We start from the raw sequence: 14,387 nt of genomic DNA on the forward strand, positions 1-14,387 counted from the left end.
AGTAGAATTCCAAGTTCACTCACCTAACACCTGTGATCATCCCCAGTCACATACACTACCAGTGACACACTTTGGGAAATACTGAGTTCCCTCTTTTACGGCCCCTTAACACTTTAGAAGTGCTTGCATCTTTAACCAAGAAAACCCAGCCAAGAGACTTGGTCCCAGAACAAGAGAGGAGGAGTAGGAGTGCCTTATTCTACCACCAACCCAGCCTTGCAGTCTGCACCCTGACCTCAGGGAACAGCAGTCTGACTGGCAGGAGGGCTGGAATCTGGATCCAATCAAGCTGTCCCATGTCCTTACCAATTCGACTCTGGAGCAGATTTGAGCCCCCTGCAATCTTGTGTCCCTGGGTAGACTCCTCGGTGGCCAGGCCGGCACCGTTACAGCATTCTGCTGTTTCCTCAGGCTCCCAGCCCCCTTCCTCCTGCTCATCCATCTCGGCGTCACTGTCCCCCAACCTGGGGAGTGCCATGGCCTCTCCTGGGCTGTCTGTGGCTCCGACGGTCATCCGAGACCTCATCAAGGCCTCCAGCTCCTCATAGAAGGGGCAGGTCCCTGGGGGTTGGGTGCTCTTGGCTTTCCGGTAGTTCCGTAGGAGGTTTTTGACCCTGTAGCGACACTGCTCCAGTGTCCGCAGGAAGCCCCGAGCCCTTAGCCGCTCTGCGATGGCCCGGTACACCTGGCGGTTCTGGTGGCAGGTGCGGAGCTTCTCAGAGAAAGGCGACTCACTGAGAATTGCCAGGAAGGTCTTGGTCTCCTCGTAGCCCCAGTGCACACCTGACACCTTCGTGTCCTCCACATCCCACTGGTATTGTTCCTCCCATGCCCTAGAGTCCTTCCAGGACAATGCTGGGGCTGCTTCTGTTTGCTCATTATCCAGGCTATAATCTGTAGCGTTCCTTTCCCTAGAATTTACAGGGCTTAAGCCCCAAAACTCTGGTCCTTGCTCTTGCTGAGAGGTGACACTTGGTTTTGCAACTGGAACTCCTATACAAACAAAAGAAGAGCAACGACTGAGTAGAAATGATTTGTTGAACAGCATTTGTTCAAAATGTCCCTAAAACATACATTCTTTCCTGGAAAGAGGCTGACGAGAAATCCCAATACCAATCCCTTACAGTGTCTGGAGGGATGGGGAGAGGTAACTGGAAGTACCAGGAAGTGTGCAGTTTGCTTTGTTCACTGGCTTTTCTGTTGTTGTTATGGAATGCATCACATACAGGAGTGACTGCTTTGGTCCACAGATGGGCACATGACCTACAGGGGCCCGATCAGACTGAATTCTGTGGCTGGAATAGAGAGCAGTGTATGTGGCAGGTGCGGGGGGCGTGGGGGAGGTCCTAGTCTCCTGCTAGGAGATGTGTGGCCTCCATCACCACTGGCATCCATCTTCTGACTGTGACAGTGTCCTGAGGCCAGCGGGGAAGGAAAGGACCATGCCCACTAGAATGCAGCTGAGCTCATGTGCATCATGCTTGGAGCATGTCCTCCTCTAGACGTCTAATAATGTGACAAAGTAAATTTCCTCATTTTGTAAAACAGTCAGCTAAGCTTAAAAAATTGCTGTCCCAACAGCCCCCAGCCCGAACAAAATAGGAAGCCTTCAATGAAAGTAAGTCCTTGAGGAGAACCAGATGAAAAGCATCCAGCGCCGTAACAGGCTTCAATCTAGTTCAGCCAAAGTTGGGAGTATCGAGCACTATTTCCCCTTGCGTGAACCACAGTCAAGCAAGTGGCCAGCGAGCTTCTCACATCTAACCTTGCCAAGAGTCACACCTGTCACAGTCCCTCTACTGTATCCCAGCCATGAGTCCAACTCCCCTCTCAGTGATCCCAAACCCCACAGGAAATTCTCATTATTCTGCAGCTCTCCATGTGGGGGCCTACAGAGAAAGGAGCCTGAGCTGACCAGCAGGCCGTCAAGTATTTGAGTCCTGTGACATTTCTTTCTCATCACGGCTTAATGCATCCATCTCATGAACTTAGTTCACTTGTACCTGCCCTGATAGACAGAACCCACCTGGTGCCAGAAGTTTGGATTTCTGAGAAAGCAGACAAGGCAACCCCTGAAGGAAGGAAGGTAATGAGCCCCAAGAGGGCAGGCTCTTGGAAGCCACCCTGCAGCCTCCATCAGGGAAGATTCCATCCCTGCCATTACAGCGTAAGCTACAAAGGGCAAATCTCCCTGTCTCTGAAAGTCCAGAGATGTCAGAGCCATGATTCACAAGGGAATGGACCAAGCATTCCTTTGGAACTGAGAGCAGAAGAAACCAGCACTGCTTCCTTACCCAGGCACACACGGTCCCCGCAGTCATCTCCCAGGGGGTCATTGCAGAACTCCTTCTCTGCTGGTTTGCCAGGGCCCAGGGCTTCCTGTGAGGGTGCAAGAAAAGGAGCCCAAACGTCACTGACCCTTGAATACCCTCCCAGGCCCAAGGAAAGATAACAGGGAACCATATGTAAGGAGCAGCACAACCAAAGGGAGGCTGGGAGACAGGGACAAGGCTAACACCATGTGCATTGTGGCCTTTTGTTGAGGGTAGGCCACGGACTGAGAGGAGGACCAGTGGTTGGCAAGAGAACAAGAGTAGTACTGACAGGAAAGAAAGAGCAAAAGACTTACCTGCGACTCAACTGCCACCTCCCAATCTCCAACACTCCCCATCTTGGGGACAGCAGGGACTCGGGGAGTGAGGACAGCTGAGGGGGAAAATGGATTAGAAATCTAAGCTCTAGTTCCCCCAAAACCACCTCCCTCTAAGAGTCAGCTTTCCAAAAACCATACTTGGACCAAACCATCTCCATGGCCATGCAGCTCTCCCCCTCTTACGTCCCTTCTGGAATGTGTAGTTCCTAAGCTATCCTGAGTGGTGTGCCATGCGTGAGATGGCAGCCCTGACCTCCTGTGACTACTGCTCAGCACAGCCCCGGCCTGCACCTGCTACCTGCCTGCAGATACAGTACAGTGTGCCAGCATCACTGAGAGCTGCATCCTCTCTCACAATGCCACTGACCCTACTTCTCAGGAACCGGGTCCATCAGACACCATCCCACCCATTCCTTGAATTCTACACATCCTTCTTCTCCATGCACCCTTCCTTACCCCCCACCCCTCTCCCTGAGCAAGACAGGCTGCCTTCTCTGATGTTCCCAGATTCTTGGTACTTACCACTCTCTTTCAAGGGCTGTGGTGCCACCTTAGCATCTAGATGCTTGGGAAGATCAGAACATGGATCCTTCACCCACTGCTTCTGGGACTGTTCCTCAGGCCAGTGATCTACTGCTTGTAGCTGGAAGCACTGAGATTCTTCCACTGCCTTTAAGGACTTGGCCTCTTCTGCACACAGTTCCACTTCCTACACACAGATGGTCAAAATTCCTAATTGTCAGTTCAATTAAGGCCCACTTTCACAGGGCCAGGAACGTTATTTGGATTACAAATATGTTCCAGGGATTAACAGACTCTTTAAAGATTCAAAGATGGCTGCAGGTATGGTGAGAAAGCCATCAGACAGATATCAACACACAGACCAGCATTTATAGCACCAAATGAACACTCTTCTGATTAACACAGGCAGACTATATAAACGTTTCATTGTTCATTTTTTATTCATAAATGAATAAATTATGTGTAATTTTTGTGACATCAAAAAATAATCCATATGCATTAAGAATAGGGGCAGCATCTTACACGATAAAGTGATATTAAGTGTGGTATTGATCATATAGATAAGATTAAGTGTCAAATGGATCACATAAATAAGACCAAGTGTCTGGTAATAACGATAGGATTAAAAAGGAGAGAAAGTTCCAACAAGGGAAGCAGTCCATACAGCAGACTCATGGAATGAAAAATGCCCTAAACAGCACTCTGACCTCAGAATCAGCCCCTAAGGCATGTGGATCTGGCTGAAAAGCCCATGAGAGCATTTCGGGCATGGAAAGCCAAGACACAGTGGTAAAAAATGTTCTGTATGAAGGATCTCTGTGAGATCCCAGTGGAAAGAATGGGTCATAGGGATCACGCCATGGTGCAGTAGGTTAATCCTCTGCCTGCGGCACCAGCATCCCATATGGGCACCAGTTCCAGTCCTGGCTGCTCCTCTTCCAGTCCAGCTCTCTGCTATGGCCTGGGAAAGCAGTAGAAGATGGCCCAAGTGCTTGGGCCCCTGCACCAGCATGGGAGACCAGGAAGAAGCTCCTGGCTCCTGGCTTCGGGTAGCACAGCTCCGGCTGTTGTGGCCATTTGGGGAGTGAACCAACGGAAAGGAAGACCTTTCTCTCTGTCTCTTCCTCTTACTGTTTGTAACTCTACCTCTCACATAAATAAATAAAATCTTAAAAAAAAAAAAAAAGAAAAAGAAAGAAGGGGCCATCAAAAAAGGATGTACTTTTCTCTGAAGGGAGGAGAGAATTTCCACTTTGCATATGGCCCTGTCTAAATACTGTCAGAGTTTGTGGACTCAAAAGACTTCCATAGCCTTGGCAGCTCATGTCAAGAGCCTTGGGTGGTCACTGATCACAAAAATAAGAGTGTTAACTGTTAAATCAACAACAGGAGTCACTGTGCACTTACTCCCCATGTGTCCTTAATGAGCTGTACTATGAGAAATAACTAAAAAATTGCTCTAAATCTGTACTTTATACCTGATGGTGTAGGTGGGTGCAAACTGTTGAAATCTTTACTTAGTATACTGAGTTGGTCTTCTGTATATTCTAGAGAAATAATTTAATAAATTTTGATACAGCATGTCAAAAAAAAAAAAAATAGGGGCGAGTGCTGGGCCTATTAGTTAAGATGGCAGCTGCGACACCTGCATCCCATATTGGAATGACACGGTTTGAGTCCCAGCTCCACTCCTAATTCTAGCTTCCTGCTAATGGGCACCCTGGGAGGCAGGAGGCTGGTCATCCACATCATAACCTACACTGAGTTTCTGGCTCCCAGCTTTAGCTTGACACAGCTTCAGCCACTGTAGGTATCTGGGGAGTGAATCAATGGAAGGGAGCACTCTGTTTATTATCTATCTCTGAGTGTCTCTGTCTTTCAAATAAAAATGAAAAAGTAGGTTGTTTGCCTTTTAAGTTACAGAAAAAGTAAGATAAAGTTAACAATAGATACATTAAAAGGCAAAGGGAGGTATAAAAGGGGTAGAAAGATACAATTATAACACTAAATGTATTTGCTCTGAGTATCTGTGCTAAAAGCAAAAATATTTTTGACATAAAAAATTCTGAGGAATGAAGAATTACAGATGGAATTTTAAAATAAAATAAAAGTATGTGTTGTTTAGAAAGGCACACCTTACCTTAAAACAGAAGCATAAGCAAAGCTAACACACACAGCTCAAAAGGAAAGCAGTACAGCAGCAACTTTAATGTCAATGTAGAATTCCAAGCAAAAAAGTACTGAGATAGAGAATATTATATTTACACATATATATGTTTTATATATACATACATATATATATATATACGTATATATATAAAACAAAAGGGAATGATCAACCTCGGGATAACATTATCCAATCAACTCTATCAATCATAACACTAGGTTCTCAGTAGGTTCCAAAGTCAGAGACAGACCAAGGCATTACTTCTGGCTCTAAAACCCCAATAATGTAACAATGCCTTTGCTTTATAGAAACACTTAACTTTAAAAAACATATCTCAATTTTTGGCTCAAAAACAGACATACACAAAGCTGTAGTCAATGAAAATACCCCACCCCAACCCGTCTCCAGCCCTCTGCCCAACTCCATGACCCCTCCTTATCACAGGGAAACAGGTTCTCTGCATTCGATCAGAGTTTCTCTCCATACACAGCAAAATGTAAATATATTCTTGAAGTCTTGTTCTCCCCCATTTTTCCGAAAAGATGGGAACTAGACATATTTCTCTGCACCTTCATTTTAAACACCCCAAAATAATATCCATCTTCATCAACTTACTGGGTTTGCCAAACATAGCTCCAAAATCCTTCAGTTAGTCTGAGAACTCAAATCCACCCTCAAAGAACGGGATTGTTACCATTAAGGAGATAGCTAGGAATGGCCATGAGCATCAAAGATCAACCCCACTGAGAAGATCCATCAAAGTCCTGCGTGACCTCATAGGAAGACAACATCTGTTTACCAAGATTCTTTAAAAAAAAAAATTTTTCGGGGGCGGTGTGTGGCATAGTGGGTAAATCTGTTGCCTATGATGTTTCAAGACCTGGCTGCTCCACTTCCAATCCAGACTCCTTGCTAATGTGCCTGGAAAGCAGCAGCAGATGGCCCAAGTGCTTGGACCAAGTGGGAGACCCAGAAGAAGCTCCTGGCTCCTGGCTTTGGACTTGCCCAGCTCAAGCCATTGGGGCCATTTGGGGAAGATCTCTCTCTGTCTCTCCCTCTCTCTCTCTCTCTGTAAATTCTGCCTTTCAAGTAAACAAATCTTTAAAAAAAAGTTTTTTTTTTAAAAAAGCCTCATTTTGTTACAGTTATTCAACAATAATCTCTACTCCCAGCCCAAGCTCTCTAACTACTGTCATTACCAAACAAAGATTCAGATTCTTTTTTTTTTTAGACTTGTTTATTTATTTGAAAGACTGAGTTATAGGGAGGGAGGGTGGGAGGAAGGAGAGAAAGAGAGAGAGAGTGAGAGAGAGAGAGGGAAACATATGTTCATTCTGTTTGTTCATTCACAAATGGCTGTAACGGTCAGAGCTGGGTTAAGCCGAAGCCAGGAGCCAGGAGCTTCATCCAGGTCTCCCACTGTGTGCAGGGGCCCAAGGACTTGGGCCATCCTCTGCTGCTTTCTCAGACCACAGCAGAGAGCTGGATCAGAAGTGGAGATGCTGGGGCTCGAGCCAGCACCCACATGGGATGCCACTATACCCTGACAAGGAAAAAGGTAATGGGCATACTGCTGCCCCCAAAACTGCACAAATAGGGGGATTCAGAGAATCATAACTGACCAGAGGAGAAACCTCTGCAGGAACCAGTGCCAGGGGAGGAATCTAAACCTCAGAAACAAATGCTGAAGGCTCAGTACAGACAACTCCGAGGGCTAAAAACTCCATGCAGAGAGAGGGGCACACACACTTTTCTGAGCTCCACCTCCAAGAGCTCCACTAGATCTTCACAGCGGACACTGAGGGAAAAAATCCCTTATGATTCCAGCAAGGAACAAGGTAAAGGAACCATTCTGAAACATGACGGAGCCCTGTGTTCTTCTTAACAAGGCCCACCTTCAGGAGAAACTTCCACCAGCCTCACCCAACGGGCAGCAGGGATGATGAGACTGGCACGTGAGGAGTGGTTAATATCCAACTACCCCCCTTCCCGGCATCCCGTCCCACCCAAGGGTTGTGGGCGAAGCTGAGAAGCACTGGTGAAGTTCAGAGTCCAAGCTAACCAAAAGATGGAGACGTAATCACAGGCCCCCACACTTCATCACAACATTACTAACAGCCTACTTACCACAGTTAATTTTGCCCTCTGCATAACTGCCCATTTTTCAACAAAAAATTACAAGGTACACTAAAAGGGAAAAAACACTACAGAGAATAAGCATCAGAGTCAGAGTCAGACATGGGGGAAACATTGGAATTGTCAGACCAAGAATTTCGGAAAATATTATAATATTCAACTACATAATTACCTTAAATGTCAATGGTCTAAATGCACCAAGTAAAAGGCAGAGACTGAGTGCCACGGTGGATCGAAAAAACAAGACCCAACAATATGTTGTCATAAATATACTTTAAATTTTTAAAATCTAGTTGATAGAGAAAGCTCCCACCCCCTGGTTTACTTCCCAAATGCCTACAACAGCCTGTACTGGAGGGCAAAGCCTGTACTGGAGGCCAAAGCCAGGAACCAGGAAGTTAATCCAGGTCTCCCACATGAGTGGCAGGAGCCCAATTACCCAGGCCATCACCATTGCCTTCCAGGGTCTACATTATCAAGAAGCTAGAATCTGGAGCCAGAGCCAAGTATCAAACCTAGGCACTCCAAAATAGAACATGGGCATCTTAACCAGTGTCTTAACTGCTAGACCAAATGGTCCCCACAGAAATCCATTTTAAATATAAAGCTATATACAAATTAAAAGGGAGGGAGAAAGATACCGAGCTAACACTTATCAAAAGAAAGTGAGAGAAGCTATATTCATTTCCGACACAGCAGACTTTAGACCAAAGGAAATTATCAGAGGTAAGGGACATTACATAATGATACAGGAAACAGTATTCCGATAAGACATAGCAATTCTTTTTTTTTTTTTTTTTTTTTTTTTGGACAGGCAGAGTTAGTGAGAGAGACAGAGAGAAAGGTCTTCCTTTTTCCATTGGTTCACCCCCCAAGTGGCCGCTACGGCCAGCGCGTTGTGGCAGGCGCGCTGTGCGGCTCCAAAGCCAGGAGCCAGGTGTTTCCTCCTGGTCTCCCATGCAGGTGCAGGGCCCAACCACTTGGGCCATCCTCCACTGCACTCCCGGGCCACAGCAGAGAGCTGGACTGGAAGAAGAGCAACTGGGACAGAATCCGGCGCCCCAACCGGGACTAGAACCCGGGGTGCCGGTGCTACAGGTGGAGGATTAGCCTAGTGAGCTGCGGCGCCGGCCCAAGACATAGTAATTCTTAATAACACACCTAAGGATTACACACTTAACCCTTACTGCTTCTAACTACAGATCATCAAAATATGTGAGAAAAATATTGATAGAACTATAGAGAACTTGATTAATCCACTATTATACTTGTAGATCTTAATATGCCTCTGTTAGAAATGGAAGATCTAGTAGGCAAAAATAATCTGTAAAAAAAACAAATTCAGTAAAGTAAAGTAGACAGAGAGTTACCCAGCAAGAGAGATACCATAATCACAAACATACATCAGATGCACCATCGATCAACTGGATATAATTGACATCTATAGAGTATTTTATCCAACAATAGCAGAATATACATCCTTCTCTCAAGCTCAGATACATTCCCCAAAAGACAGACCACATTCTAAATTATAAAACACACCTTAACAAATTTAAAAGAATAAAGTCAAACCGTATCTGCTGTCAGAACATAGTAGAATTAAACTAGAAATCAATAACAGAGAGAAAGCTGGAACATCCCAAAAGCTTGAAACTAAGCAACATACTGAGTCAAAAAAGAAACCTCAAGTGAAAAATTTTAAACATTTTGAATTAAATAAAAAATAAAACATTAAAATTTGTGGAATATAGTGATAACAATGCTTAAAGGAAAATTATAGCACTGAATGGATTTATTAGAAAAGAAGAAAGCTCTAACATCAATAATCTAAATTTCTACCTCAGGAAACTAAAACAAGAGCAAATTAAACCCCAAGTAGGCAGAAAAAAGTAATAAAAATCAGAGCAGAAATCAATGAAACTGAAAACAGGAAAGTAATAGAGAAAAAGTGCAAAACCAAAGGTCAGCTATTTGAAAAAATGAATAAAACCAACAAGCTTCTAGTTGGAGTAAATAGGAAAATAAAGAGAGAAGACACGAGATGTTAATATTAGAAATAGAAGAGGGGGCCAGCACTGTGGCACAGTGGGTAAAGCAGCCACCTGCAGTGCCAGCATCCTATATGGGTGCCAGTTCGAGTCCTGGCTGTTCCATTTCTAATCCAGCTCTCTGTTATGGCCTGGGAAAGCAGCAGAAGATTGCTCAAGTCCTTGGGCCCATGCATCCCCATGAGAGACTCAGAAGAAGCTCCTGACTCCTGGCTTTGGATCGGTGCAGCACCAGCCACTGTGGCCAATTGGGGAGTGCACCAGCAGATGGAAGACCACTCTCTCTCTCTGCCTCTCCTTTTCTCTCTATGTAAATCTGACTTTCAAATAAAATAAATAAATCTTAAAAAAAAAAGAAATAAAAGAGGATATCACTACAGAACCCATGGATATTAAGAGGATAATAAAGGAACATTAAAAACAACTCTATGCCCACATATTTGATTACCTAGATGAAAAGGATTAGCTCCTTGAAAATCACAATCTGCCTAAATACATGCAAAAGAAAGAGACTATCTGAACAGGCCCACATCTATTTTTAAAATTGAATCAATAATTAACAACCTTCCAAAACAAAAGGCCCTAAGCTCAGAGAGGTTCATTTGTGAATTCTACCAAACATTTAAGGAAGAAATAATGCCAATTCTTAAAGATTCTTCTGGAAGACAGAAGCAGAGGGAATACTTTCTTACATACTCTACCAGAACAGCCCTAATATTAAAACCAGAGAAAGACATTGCAAGAAAACTAGAAACGAATGTCTCATGAACATAGAAGCAAAAATTCTCACCAAACTCTTAGCAAATCAAACCCAATGATGTATAAAAATAACTTATATACCAGAATCAAGTGAGATTTTCCCAAATATGCAAGGTTGGTCCAATATTTGAAAATCAATTAATGTAATTCATTACATCTGTAGACTAAAGAAGAAAGATCACATGATCACATCTACAGATTAAAAAAAGCATTTGCAAAATCCAACACCCATTCATTATAAAAATTCTCAGCAGAGTGGGCATCTGTACAGCAGTTAAGATGCCACTTGAGATGCCTGCGTCCCACACAGAGTGCCTGAGTGTGAGTCCCAGCTCTGCTTTTGCTCCCAGCTTCCTAATAATGCACATCCTGGGAGGCAGCAGGTAATAGCCCAAGTAGTTGGGTTCCTGCCACGGTGTAGAAGACCAGACTGAGTTCCAGCTTCTGGCTTCAGCCTGGCCCAACACCAGCTGGGGACCCTACTTGTAGGGCATCTGAGGAGTGAACCAGCTCATACGATCTCTCTTAATTCTCTCTCTTTCTCCTTTCAAAAATAACATTTTTTCTCCAAAATTCCCAGCAAACTAGTAATACAAGGAAACTCCCTCAACCCTACAAAGAATATATACAAACACCTACAGCCAACAACTACATGATGGTGAGCAGCTCAAAGCTTTCACACTAACACCAGGAAGAAAGCAAGGATATTCCCTCACTACTCTTTCAATATCATATTAGAACTCCTAGCCAATGCAATAAAACAAGAAAAGGAAATAAAAGACATGCAGACTGGAAGGAAAAAATACAACTGTCATTGCTCATAGATGACATGTTCATCTAAAGAGAAAATCTGAAAGAATCAACAAAAAACTCTTGAAACTAATAAGCAAGGTTAATATACAAAAGTCACTTTCTTTTATACCAGCAATGAACAAGTCGAACTTGAAATTAAAATCATAACACCATTCCTATCTTAAAAAACTAAACTATTTAGGTACAACTCTAACAAAATATTTACAATATGAGGAAAAACTACAAAAGTCTGATGAAAGATATCAAAGAAGAACCATGTAAATCTTCCATAGTCATGGACAGAGACTCATTATTGTCAAGTTCTTCCCAATTTGATCTAGCTATTCAATGCAGTCCCAATCAAAATTCCAGCAAGTTATTCTGAGGTAGTCAAACTAAATTTAAAGTTTATATGGAAAAGCAAAAAGATACTGAACAGCCAATACAATATTGAAGAATAAAGTTGCAGGACTGATACTATTTGATTTCAACACTTATTATAAAGCTACAGTGATCAAGACTGTGTGGTATTGGCAAAAGAGGAGACAAAGATAAAAAGAAAAAAAAAAACAGAGAACTCAGAAATAGATCCACATAAATACGGTCAACTAAACTTTAACAAAAGAGCAAAGGCAATACAAGGAAGCACAATAGTATTCAACAAATGGTGCTGGAATTGGATAACCACATTGAAAAAAAAAATGAATCCAGACACAGACTTTTTGCCTTTTATAAAAATCAACTGAAAATGGATCATACACCTAAATATAAAATGCTAAAATTATAAAACTTCTGAAAGATAATATAAGAGGCCATCTAAATGACTTTAAGTATAGTGATAAATTTTTAGATGCAAAACTAAAGGCATGCAGGATCCATGAAAAAAACAATAGTTGAAATGCTAGACTTAATTAAAATTAAACATTTATGTACTATGAGAAACACCATCTAGAGAATGAGAAGACAAGCCAAAGACTGAGAGAAAATATTTGCAGACACACATCTGACAAAGGGCCTCTATCCAAAATATACTAAACAAATAGCCCAAAATATACTAAAATAACTAACTTAATTAAAAGTAAGCAAAAGAGCTGAACAGACAATTCACCAAAGAAGATATATGAGAGGGCTTTAAAGGTTGGTGGAAGATTAAGATGGTAGAGCAGTGAGGGAGCTTATTGCTCTTAGTCTAGGAGAAAATAGTTTAAAAAAAATAGAAAGAGTACAGCCCTGCAAAAAAATGCTTAAGGATATGCTGCACACAGGAACACAGAAACATGGTCCTCACTGCAAAAGAAGGTAAAGGAAGAAAATCTCCCAGTAAAAGTATAAAGGAAATCCAAAGTAAAAACTAGGAATATTTATGGAAAAATTGCAGGGCAAAGTTGTTACTTAGCAATAGTCACCTTGAATGTAAATGGCCTCAACTCTCCAGTTAAAAGACACAGACTGGCTGAATGGATTAAAAAATAAAACCCATCTATTTGCTGCCTACAAGAAACACATCTCACAAAAATGCAGGCAGACTGAAAGTGAAAGGATGGAAAAAGATATTCCATGCTAACAGAAACGAAAAAAGAGCTGGTATAGCCATCCTAATATCAGACAAAATAGACTTTACCACAAAAACTGTTAAAAGAGACAAAGGCACTATGTAATGATTAAGGGATCAATTCAATAGGTAGATGTAACTATTATAAACATATATGCAACTAATTATAAGGTACCTGACTAGTTACATGTTAAGGGACCTAAGGGAGACATACACTGAAATACTATAGTAATAGGGGATTTCAAGACCCCACTTTCAGCAATGGACATATCAACCAGACAGAAAATCAGCAAGGAAACAGCAGAGCTAATCGACACTATAGGCCAAATGGACCTAACATCTACAGAACATTTCATCCTACAATTGCAGAATACACTGAACTTTTTTTAGGATTGACCAAATACTAGGCCATAAAGCAAGTTTCAGCAAATTAAAAAAAAATCAAAATCATGCATTTTCTCAGACAACAGTGCAATGAAGCTGGAAATCAACAACTCAGGAACATATGAAAACACATGGAGACTGAACAACAAGCTCTTGAATGAATAGTGGGTCAGAAAATAAATAAAAAGAGAAATAAAACAATTTCTGGAAACAAATGATGATAACAATACAACATATCAAAACTTATGGGATATAGCAAAAGCAGTGTTAAGAGGAAAGTTTATAGCGATCAGTGCCTACATCAAGAAATTGGAAGGCACCAAATAAATGAGCTATGAATCCATCTCAAGGATGTAGAAAAACAACAGCAAACCAAACTCAAAACTAGTAAGAGAATAAGAGAAAAGAAATAAATAAAATTAAGAAGAAATCAACAAAATTGAAACCAAAAAAAATACAAAAGATCAGCAAAAAAAGAGCTCATTTTTTGAAAAAATAAACAAAATTGACACACCATTGGCCCAACTAAGCAAAAAAAGGAGAGAAGACCCAAATCAATAAAATTAGAGATAAAAAAGGAAATGTAACAACAAACACCAGAGAAATAAAAAGAATCATCAAAAACAATTACAAAGAGCTATATGCTAACAAACTGGGAAACCTAGAAGAAATGGATAGATTCTCGGACATATACAACCTTTCTAAATTGAGCCATGAAAACATAGAAAACCTAAACAGACCCATTACCAAGATGGAAATTGAATCAGTAATAGACTCTCCAACAAGAAAAGCCCAAGACTGGACAACTTCACTGCTGAATTCTACCAGACATTTAAAGAAGAATTAACTCCAATTCTTCTCAAGTTATCCAAAACAACTGAAAGGGAGGGAATCTTTCCAAATTCTTTCTATGAAGCCAGCATCACCTTAATTCATAAACCCGAAAAAGATGCAACAGAGAAACAGAACTATAGACCAATAGACACAAAAATCCTCAACAAAATTCTAGGCAATTGAATCCAACAATATATCAGAAAGATCATTCACCCAGACCAAGTGTATTTATCCCTGGTATGCAGGAATGGTTCAATATCACAAATAAATCAATGTGATACATCACATTAACAAACTGCAGAAGAAAAATCATATGATTATCTCAACAGATGCAGAGAAAGCATTTGATAAAATATAATACCCTTTCGGGCCGGCGCCACGGCTCACTAGGCTAATCCTCCGCCTAGCGGCGCCGGCACACGGGGTTCTAGTCCCGGTTGGGGCGCCGGATTCTGTCCCGGTTGCCCCTCTTCCAGGCCAGCTCTCTGCTGTGGCCCGGGAGTGCAGTGGAGGATGGCCCAGGTGCTTGGGCCCTGCACC

General features: G+C 42.2%; 1 protein-coding gene across 7 annotated transcripts in view; it reads right to left on the bottom strand.

Moving 5' to 3' along the window:
- ZSCAN20 (zinc finger and SCAN domain containing 20) overlaps positions 1–14,387 on the bottom strand; it is a 38,578-nt gene that overhangs the window by 3,520 nt on the left and 20,671 nt on the right. For all 7 annotated transcript variants that reach the window (XM_008273722.4, XM_051832055.2, XM_008273720.4 and 4 more), the window contains 4 exons: positions 3,176–3,362; positions 2,630–2,706; positions 2,295–2,379; positions 307–993 (listed from right to left, as the gene is read on the bottom strand). In XM_008273722.4, coding sequence (XP_008271944.2) covers positions 307–993; positions 2,295–2,379; positions 2,630–2,706; positions 3,176–3,362 — 1,036 coding nt within the window. The remainder of the gene's footprint in view (positions 1–306; positions 994–2,294; positions 2,380–2,629; positions 2,707–3,175; positions 3,363–14,387) is intronic.

Source organism: Oryctolagus cuniculus, chromosome 7 (genome assembly GCF_964237555.1).
Source record: "Oryctolagus cuniculus chromosome 7, mOryCun1.1, whole genome shotgun sequence".
NCBI classification, from domain to species: Eukaryota; Metazoa; Chordata; class Mammalia; order Lagomorpha; family Leporidae; genus Oryctolagus; species Oryctolagus cuniculus.